General features: G+C 40.2%; 1 protein-coding gene across 1 annotated transcript; it reads left to right on the top strand.

Annotated features, from left to right (window-relative positions):
* Positions 1 to 657: 657 nt before the first annotated feature.
* On the top strand, positions 658 to 8243 carry LOC121521101 (gastrula zinc finger protein XlCGF57.1-like). The gene is made up of 2 exons (XM_041804846.1): positions 658 to 940; positions 5869 to 8243. The coding sequence occupies exons 1-2, from the start codon at positions 772 to 774 to the stop codon at positions 7311 to 7313; spliced, it is 1614 nt and encodes a 537-aa protein (XP_041660780.1). The 5' UTR covers positions 658 to 771; the 3' UTR covers positions 7314 to 8243.
* The last annotated feature ends 2023 nt before the right edge of the window (positions 8244 to 10266 follow it).

Here is a 10266-nt window from a genome sequence, read left to right as displayed (position 1 = left end):
AGTATGTTGCTGGTCAGTTTCCTCCACACATCAACATGATCAAATTTTTCCATAAAACATTTTAGGACAGGGTTTGTTGATGTTATTCTACCTAATTTTTCATCTAAAATGTCAAAAAGAGAATTGTTGTCCACTGAAGAGTTGTAATCATAAATATTAACAGTTATCATTTTTAAGTGTTTACTGCTATTAACATTATTATGAAGTGACCTGAAGAGTCTGTTTCTGTTTCCAGGATTTTCCCTGTAAAGTTGTGTTTAAAAACTCCGACCCCTGCTGAGTGTTCAGAACCTTGTGCTAACCAAATATCATTTCCCAACTGTGAGCTCCAAAAGTTTAGGACCTCTGGTGTTGAGTGACATTCTTGAAAAAGAAAAACAGAAATCTGACTTATAATTCTTGGCAAACAGAAACAAGGCCTTACGCTTTACATTATTTTTCAGTCCCCTGGCATTAATAGACATTAACGATAAAGACATAAAACAGCATTAGAGAGAAAACAAAACCAAAACGTTTTAGGACTCTTTCTAGACAGTGTGGGTTTCCAGCCAATAAAAATGCGCTGCGTCTTCACAGCCAATCACAATGAGCGACGTCATCAGCAGGCGCAGGCCCCCCGGACAGATATGGTACTCGACAACGGATGGCCATCGAAGAAGAAGAAGCAGGAGCTCTTTGTGGAGTCTCCCACGTGTGTCTGTGCTAACGCTGTAGGTTAGCAGAGTAATGTTGTAGTTTTCTTTTCCTTCTTCGACTCTTGGATGTGTGGAAATGTCCGGCTTTGAGGATCTTAAAGCTTTATTCGGACGGAGGCTGCTCGCTGCGGTTCTCAGAGACCTGAGAGGACGAGAAACCAGATCTGAATACGAAGAGGAGCTCCACCGCCAGAGGAAGCTGCTGGATGTGATTTTAATCCCTGAGATAAAGCTGCACAGAGCAGGTGGGTTTATTTACACTCATAGAAACCTGTTTCCTGTTACAGGTTGGAGTTCACACCAAAGACATGCTCCTTAGGTCAGTTTAAGACTCTAAAACTGGCCGTAGGTGATCGGGGTGTGCCATTGTTTCCGCCCTTCTGGTTTCAGCTGGTTTCCAGCTGTTGGTGTGTTTACCTAACGGCCTCCGCTGCAGTCGCGGATTCGACACACATTCACTACCACATGTAAATCGCATCTCCTATCTGTTCCAGCCAGAATGTTTGAATGGGGGATTATTGCAGCTAGTTGCCAACTAAAGATCAGAAACTTGGAAAATAGAGCTTTTTTTACACGCGACAAAGGTGGTCTCGACCCCACGAGACATAACACTCCAAAAGATCAAAGTCCCGTCCTCTGCGTAACAAATATATTTCTCCTTAGTTGTTACTTGACGTCCCCATATTTTTTTTACCCGCAAGGTTCTCTCAGAATAGAAGGAATGGACGGATATTCCTTCACTGCTCTGCACTTCTGGCATTCTGTCGGCCATCTTGGTTTTAAGAATTTTTTGTTGCACTTACAACAGCTGGCCAGACAGTGGCAGTGTGTAGGATGACACACTAGCGTCCACTGTAGCGGCTGATGCATTTCACCCTTTTGATTTCTTTCTTTCTTTCTTTCTTTTTAATGGCGGTTGGCTACCAACTTTTAGGTGCATTTACCGCCACCTACTGGATTGGAGTGTGGAACATGAGATGGTCAGATTACAGTCTATGAATTTCACAGACAAAAAGCAAACAAAAAAATTATATCCTATTTCCTAAACCCATTTCCTTCAAATATTTCATTAAAACACCTAATCCTTTTTGTGATGTGATGCGCAACGTTGACATCAAGACTCATGCATATAGAAGAAAATAGCTTTTGAATAGCTGTCCACTGTAGTGACCACTATGCATGAAAGGGCTAGTAAGTAAAGTAGAAAGATGTGCTCACTGTTACATTATTAATTTCTCTGTAATACCGTTTAAATTAATAAATTCCCGCAAAGTGCTAGTATGTAGACTGAACATGTTTAAATTGTTGTTTTTTTGTATCTAAGTAGCTAACAAGGCTGTCATGTCTTTCTTGAGAAAACCAGGAGTTTAATGGGACATAGTGGGTGTAATGTATGTCCAGATAGTCCTGTTTTCCCCAATAAATCCTCCTAACTCGTGGTAATGAGCCCTCAACAGCAGTGACATTTCCCGGGTCAACAAGGCTACGCTACTCCAAAGGCTAGTAGGCCTCAACAAAGTTAAATCATACAGCAGGTGACATTTATATGACAAGTTATATTTCTCGTCTTCAGACAACATAGCATAACAAAGAAAAGGTCTAGTTACCTGTCCAGGAGAGAAGCAGTTAGCCCTGCATCTGAAATGAAACTTTTCAGCTCCCAGGCTTCCTCAGATGGCATGCTGCACCAATATATATTCTCATTTGATTTCCTGTTCAGCCCCCTTCTCTCCAATCATTTGCAGTGTGTTAGTCGTGTCGTTACTGATGTGCTGATAGCCGTGTTAGCAAAAGAAAAAACTAGAACATTGTCTCTGTTCCTTGAGTAACCGCCGTCAGCCATTTTCAGCTATTATCAACACAGTTTACTTCTTCAAGCATCTTCAATCAGGGAGAGCTCCTTCACAAGTCAGGGTGGGGGGGTAAGCCCTATTTGGTTGCACACCTCTGGGAAAAAATAACTGAAACTAAAGGCTTCCAATAACCATCGACAAGCTTCTTACACCCATCAACTGGAATTTTGGACCACTCTTCTTTTGCAAACTGCTCCAGGTCTCTCAGATTTGAAGGGTGTCTTCTTGCATAGTCTCCATATTTCATGATTGCTTGCCCACAGTCAAGACACGCAGTGCCAGAGGCAGCAAAACAGCCCTGCCCTGGTGGCGTCGCTCCTTTTTCGACCTCAAAACATCTTTGAACCTCCACCATGTTTGACTGTAGGTACTGTGTTCTTTTCTTTGTAGGTCTCATTCTGTTTTCTGTAAACAGTAGAATGACGTGCTTTTCCAAAAAGCTCTACCTTAGTCTCATCTGTCCACAAAATGTTCTCCCAGAAGGATTGAGGCTTACTCAGGTCCACTTCTGCAAACTCCAGTCTGGCTTTTTTATGTCTCCTTGTCAGCAGTGAGGTTCTCCTCGGTCTCCTGCCACAGCGCTTCATCTCATTCAGATGACCACGTATGGTCCCAGCTGACACGTTTGCACCCTGAGTCTGCAGGACAGCCTGAATTTGTGAGGAAGTTGACAAAGGATGTTTATCCACCATTCCAACTATCCTGCGTTGCATTCTTTTGTCAGTTTTTCTCTTCCGTCCACGTCCAGGGAGATTAGCCACAGCTCCCTGGGTTATGACTTCTTGATTATATTACACACAGTGGACAAAGGAATTTCTAGATTCTGGAGATGGTCTTGTAACCTTGAGATTGTTCATATTTTTCCACTATTTTGCTTCTTAAGTCCTCAGACAATTCTGGGCTCTTCTTTCTCTTCTCCATGCTTGGTGTGACACACACAGACACATAACACAAAGGTTGAGTCAACTTTTAGACATTCTAACTGGCTTCAGGTGTGATTTCTAGATTTCCAGCACCTGTTACTGCCACAGGTGAGTTTAAATGAGCATCACATGCTTGAAATAAAATGATTTACCCACAGTTTTAAAAGGGGGACAATCATTTTGTCAAAATTATGTCAGTTTTGTCTTTTTTCTTCTGCTTTTGTGTTGTTCCAATGCACATAAAGGAAATAAACATGTTTATACCAAAAACATTTGTAATTGCAACGATTTCTGTGAGAAATGCTGTATTTTGTGCAAAAATTCCAAGGGTTCCAATACTTTCATCCATGACTGTACAGTACAACAAACTTCTCAAACTTGAAGAAGCAAGAAGGGGAAACTAGTTTAAGAGTCAGAGCCTCAGAAATGCCAGAACATTTTTTTCTCTTTGCCAAAGGGTATAAATACTCCAACAACCAGAATGCACTGGGGTTCTTTTTGTAGTTGTTCAGTTACCAACATGGTCTAGTTTGGAGTAGTTCTCAGCTGTGTTTGAGTCCTTTTTAGTGGATCTCTAGGATATTCTTAGGTTGTGTCAGTTCTGCTGATGACATGGGAAGTCTAAGCCTGTATGATGTCTTTTTTTAGTTCTAAAAATGTCTCATGTTGTCTGGGCAATAATGTTGTTTGGGTTTAAAATGTAGATTGGGTTTTGATCTTGTTTAGGTTCTCTTACATTCAGTGTTCTCTCGATGTTTTGCTGTCTTTATCTCTTGTTTGGATTCTGCTGCTTTGTTTTTCTGCATGTCAAAGCACTTTGTCTTTAAAGGTGCTATAAAAATAAAAATCTGTTATTATTCTAACAGGTCTATGTGGACTTGTGGGTCCTCTTTAGCTCTTATTGTTCCTGTAGAGGTCTGTTTGATCTCTAGGGTTGATCAGGGGAAGTTCTTTGAGAGGAGCTGTGTGTTGTAGAGCAAGGCCACAAGATGGAGCTATAAATCAAACAGTGAACCAGGTGGAGAGCAGAAATAGTCTGCCAAATATGTGGGCATGGACGGAACTACTCATTCATGATACACAAAGATGATAGACGATAGGTCGTGATTCTGTATGGATTCAGAGGAAACTCAGTCGATGCATCTGGACCTGATAAAAATACTCTATGAGGCTGTTTTTTAGATCTTCCCAAGCCACATCAGCACACAAAATTTCAAAGATCAAGGACAAAGTCAAAGCAGGAAATTCCCAACATCCTTAGTGGAGTCCCATAAAATATCAAACTTATCACCAGACCAGATGCAAAGGCCCGAATTCTGGGCTTTAGGACTTCTTTTAGACTCTTAAATTTCCAACTAAATGCGGAATATTATAACAAGAACGGAAAAGCAGAACACAAGGAATACAGGCTGTGACACAATTCTCTGGTGGAGCTTATTTAAAGTTAAAATCAGAGATGGTCATGTGACCTGCTGCAGTTTTGACGATTTTCAAATAAACTCTGATAGTTAATGTTTCATTGTGAACTTAAAATAAAAATCCGGCTAAAATATTTAAAAATAATACTTTTGATGTCAATAAGAGTAAATCTGTATCATCTTCTATATTTATCCTCACGTCAGACCGGTCCTAGAATGAGAAATTGTTAAACAAATTATTCAGGTCATCTCTGATTTATTTACTGCAAGAGCTCAAATTGTTAAAAGAGAACAGAATTGTGAGTCCCCCCACCATAATCTTCTTAAATCCTGTGGGAAACACTGGGTTTACATGGTCAGAACTCTGAGAATCAGAGCTTTCTGCTGGTGTATAAAATGCTTTCTTTGAAGAGTCCATTTCTAAATAACTAGATAATGAAAACTGTGCACTAACTGTCAAGTACTTTATAAATGAATGGAGATTAAAGTTTCCTAATGTGATGCAGCAGTAGAGCTGGGAGATATGGCCCAAACTTCTTATCACTACATTTTCTGCTCTTTGCTGTAACAGTGTTTTATCACTGTATTACAACACCAAAAGGCATGGAGTATTTAGATCCATGTTAAGGTAATATGACCCCATTCTCCCATTGAACAGGCCTGTGATGAGATACTTACCTTGTGTTTGTGTTTGAGATTATCCAAAGATATTTGATTAAGTCTCTGTGTGTTCATTTCTCAGCTCCTAGTTTGTTACTGCATCTGTGGTTTAAAGTTTAGATTCTGAGTTTTGTTAAGCTGTGACTAAAAATACCACATTTTTGTGTGTGGCTGTTCAAATTAGAATTTGAAAATCTTAACAGCTACAGAGTTTTGTTGTGAAGAATGTGTCTGAAATAGATAGAACTTTAAATATTTGAAGTCATCTAGGCTCAATCTAACCTCACAGCTTCTCTTGGTGTGTCTTTGTGTATTTCAGTGCTTCCTGCAGACGCCCAGCAGCTGTTGGTGATTAAAGAAGAGAGCCCCCAGGAGGACACTGAGCCCCCACTCATTAAAGAGGAACAGGAGGAACTGTGGATCAGTCAGGAGGGAGAGCAGTTTCAAGGACTGGAGGAGGCTGACACCAAGTTCCTCTTCAGTTCTGTCTCTGTGAAGAGTGAAGATGATGAAGAGAAACCTCAGTCCTCACAGCTTCATGAAAGACAAAATGAAGAGATGGAAACAGGAGCTGATGGAGAGGACTGTGGAGGAGCAGATCCAGCCAGGATCTCAGATCCAGAGACACATTTACAACCAGAGACTGAGGTCAAGATTGAAGAGAGTTCTGAGGAAGAGACTGTTGACAGTGATGATTGGAGGGACACCGGAGAACATCAGTCAGGTTCAAAGTCTGAAACAAATATTAACAATAGGAGACTCAAGAGTAAGAAATCACACAGCTGTTCTGTGTGTGGTAAAACATTCAACACAGTAAGCCACTTGACAATACACACAAGAATTCACACAGGAGAGAAACCCTTTAGCTGCTCTGAGTGCAATAAAAGTTTCTCTTGCAAAGGAAATCTGAAAAAACACATGAGGATTCACAGAGGAGAGAAACATTTTAGCTGCTCTGAGTGCAATAAAGGTTTCTATGACAGAGGAAAACTAAATATGCACATGAGGATTCACACAGGAGAGAAACCCTTCAGCTGCTCTGAGTGCAATAAAGGATACTATGAGAAAGGACAATTAAATATGCACATGAGGATTCACACAGGAGAGAAACCCTTCAGCTGCTCTGAGTGCAGCAAAAGATTTACACAAAAATCAGGTGTGGACCGTCACATGAGGATTCACTCAGCAGAGAAACCCTTCAGCTGCTCTGAGTGCAATAAAGGTTTCTGTGAGAGAGGAAAACTAAATATACACGTGAGGACTCACAGAGGAGAGAAACCCTTCAGCTGCTCTGAGTGCAATAAAGGATACTATGAGAGAGGACAACTAAATATGCACATGAGGATTCACTCAGCAGAGAAACCCTTCAGCTGCTCGGTGTGCAGCAAAAGATTTAGACGGAAACAGGATATGGTCCCTCACATGAGGATTCACTCAGGAGAGAAACCCTTTAGCTGCTCTGTTTGCATGAAAAGATTTACATCAAAAACAGATATGGACCGTCACATGAGGATTCACACAGGAGAGAAACCCTTTAGCTGCTCTGTTTGCATGAAAAGATTTACATCAAAAACAGATGTGGACCGTCACATGAAGATTCACACAGAAGAGAAACCCTTCAGCTGCTCTGGTTGCAACAAAAGTTTCTCTTGCAAAGGAAATCTGAGCAAACACATGAGGATTCACTCAGGAGAGAACCCCTTCAGCTGCTCTGAGTTTGAATTTCAGATTCAAAAGTTGCTCAAACTTGAGAGTCCATGTTAAAACTCACAGAGGTGAGACAACCTACAGCTGCAGTGACTATAAACAGACATTTGCTTTGCAGTTTCAGGTAAAACATCACACATGTGTTGGAGGCCAGGCTTCAGAGATTCATACAATCCTTAGTGAAGGAGAAAGAGAGACAGAAACAGGAGTGGATTGAGAGGACTGTAGAGAACCAGCAGAACCAGCCAGGAATTCAGATCCAGAGAGACATTTACAACCAGAGATAAGGGTTGAGACTGGAGACTCTTCTGGAGCTGAGACTGATGACAGTGAGGATGATTAAGAAATCAGGTTTGAAGTCATTTACATAAATAGGACACTCTTTTTATGGTAAAATTTGTTTAAAGGTTAAAAATGGAATTCCAAAAAAATAAACGCAAATTTAAAACAGATTGCATAGGGCTCTACGATGGGCAGCAAGAGGCCAACATTTATCAGGGTTGTCAGCTGAGCATCCATCTAGTGTGGAGACATTCTTTACCTCACCTAAACTAAAGAACTGGGGTACAGTGACCTGACTTGGGTTAGTTACCCACTTGACTGGGGTGACACTCTTGTCTCCCTTTACCCCTGCTTTTCCATGACAACAGAACAGAATAAGAGAAAAAGAACAATCAGAGATGTAGAGGGGCTTTCATAACTTTTTTTCTATGTCCATTTAAAATTTTTCCTTCTCACCTAAATCCATTGGCTGGTTTAAATGGCTTCATCTCCTATACTGTTTTCCTAAACTCTGCCCTGCACTCCCAGCTCTTTAAGTGTTGAAACTATTGACTTTGCCACCAACCCCCTACATCCCACTTCTACTAGACAGACACTAATTTTCCAGCTTCACTGTTCAGCTTCTGCTCCTGAATCTTCTTTTCTAAGCATATCTGGCCTTCCTAGATTCTGTTACATCTTTCCTACAGTATGGCCGAGCTCAAAATGCAGCACACGACACGTGCCACAGCACGCTCAGTTTGTGTCGCTGCAAATGGCTGTTAAACCGCAGATGAGATTTTTTTTTTTTTTTTTTTTTAATAAGAGCTTTTCTCCTTTGCTTCAGTGTTTTGATCCCCCATGAATGTTTAGACTGCTGGTTTTGTTGGTTTAGTTTGGCCTGTAGTTTCCTGTCCAATATAAATGAGTGAGTTTATTTTTGGGTAGGCAGTCTTAGTTGGGGTGGTGGCTGGTCCAATGACCCATCACAGGTTAGCCCCACCCACCACCCCTCTTGTGTTCATTTTCAGCTCCTTTTGTTTCATTAATTTGACTTGAATCTGATTGCATTATTAATTTTTATCAATAAAGGTTGGAATCTGATTTTCAAACTCAGTCCGTTTGTGTCTGTTTTTATATGAAACTGGTCTCTTTTCTGTTCAAGCCTTATTTTGTTTATTGGTTTATTCCAGAGGTCATAGCACCTGGAGATTTTGAGGCTTCACCCACGCAGGTAACAGCCAGAGTCAGAGGAGGAGGAGGGGTTGGGGGGCGGGTGGGGTGTTCTTACAGAGCAAAGGTGGGATAAGTGAAATAATCATTCAAATAGTGATACAAGCATGAAATTTGGTGCATGTAATCTTCAAAGCCTAGTTTAAACGAAAAAATACTGGCCACGCAAAAATCCAAGATCAGCCTCATTGTAATGGGTTAAAAAATTGAAGAAAAAAAAAACACAATTACTGTCCAAGTCTAGGTTTTTGGACACTAAAATGGCAAGTGACAGTTGTTTTGTCCATGGCAGTTGCATATTAGACTTTAACCAAGATGGCGTCCAAGATGGCTGCTGCAACAGACAAATTTCGCCATATGTCAACTACCAATAGAGATAGACAAATGATTTTTGTGTCTGATCCTACCTTTTTGGGCTAATGGACTTGTTCCAATAACAATAAAGGCAACCTGAGCTGCTGCATCAAAAAATGGCATTCAGAATGTCAAATATTGCCTCTTTTGTTCCAAAGTTATTTATCCAACGAAGAAAAATCACACAGATCTATGCATATCCTGGCTTAAAAGCCACACTTTCAAGGTTAGGTGATTCAAAGGAAAACTTAAGAAGATAAGAAACTTAAAGTTTTACATTCATTCAAAGATTTTGTCAGCTGCCATGTTAGTTCCAGAAGAAGTCAAAGTTCAGAAATGGTACACTTCTTTTCATCGTACTTCTAAAGGATGTCAAAGTAATCAAGAACGTCTCAGTCAGAACCAGCGATGATCTCTGTAGTCAAGAATGTGGCATCAATTGATTGGTTAGTGTAACCCTCTATGAATAGCGTAGGTCCCAAGAAAAAAATTTGAACAGAGCACTATAATAATTCTTATTTTATCATCGTACTTGTCATGTATGTCGAAAGTATTCAAGAATGCTTCAGTAAGAACAAGCAATGACCTTTGTAGTCAAGAATGTTGCATTGCTATGATTTATAGGTTAATGTAAACCTTTAGGGTGATAAAATAGATTTCACGTGAATCGAATAGTGCAGGTGCCACAGAAAAATTAATAACACAGCCATATAATAATAATTTTTATTTTTGTTTTCACCATCATAAATAACCACCAGGGTCAAAACTCAAAGGAACTCAAAGGAACTCAAATGTACGCTGACAATAGTGACTATTACACCATGGCATTTAAAAAAAGATAAATAAATAAACAAGTAATAAGAAGCTAATTCATTGAACTGACGCATTTTTTTCATGTCCCACTAACCCACCAAGGTCATACTGTAAATACTAAAACTTCTAGAAGTGAAAGACAATCTTATTGATGACGCACAGGAAACAACACATGTATACATTTATGTTAGTACGAATGTAGCAGCATAGAAATATATTTATTTCTTCATGCAGTGTGCTGCTTCACTTTATGGAGAACCTCTGCTGGCCAATCATTGAACTGCGGGAAAGTATTTAAGCACTCTCCTCTGCTTCCTCCTTTGCATTCCTGTCTGTGTCACTTCCGGGT

The sequence above is a fragment of the Cheilinus undulatus genome, linkage group 14 (assembly GCF_018320785.1).
Source record: "Cheilinus undulatus linkage group 14, ASM1832078v1, whole genome shotgun sequence".
NCBI lineage: Eukaryota > Metazoa > Chordata > Actinopteri > Labriformes > Labridae > Cheilinus > Cheilinus undulatus.
Note: the sequence above shows the minus strand (reverse complement) of the source record. Positions and strands in the feature narration are given on the sequence as shown.

What these genes read in the sequence shown, in the direction of transcription:
- LOC121521101 (XM_041804846.1), top strand. Translation starts at nt 772, where the DNA reads ATGTCCGGCTTTGAGGATCTTAAAGCTTTATTCGGACGGAGGCTGCTC. An exon ending in GATAAAGCTGCACAGAGCAG is followed by an intron (nt 941 to 5,868) that starts GTGGGTTTATTT and finishes TGTGTATTTCAG; the next exon opens with TGCTTCCTGCAGACGCCCAG.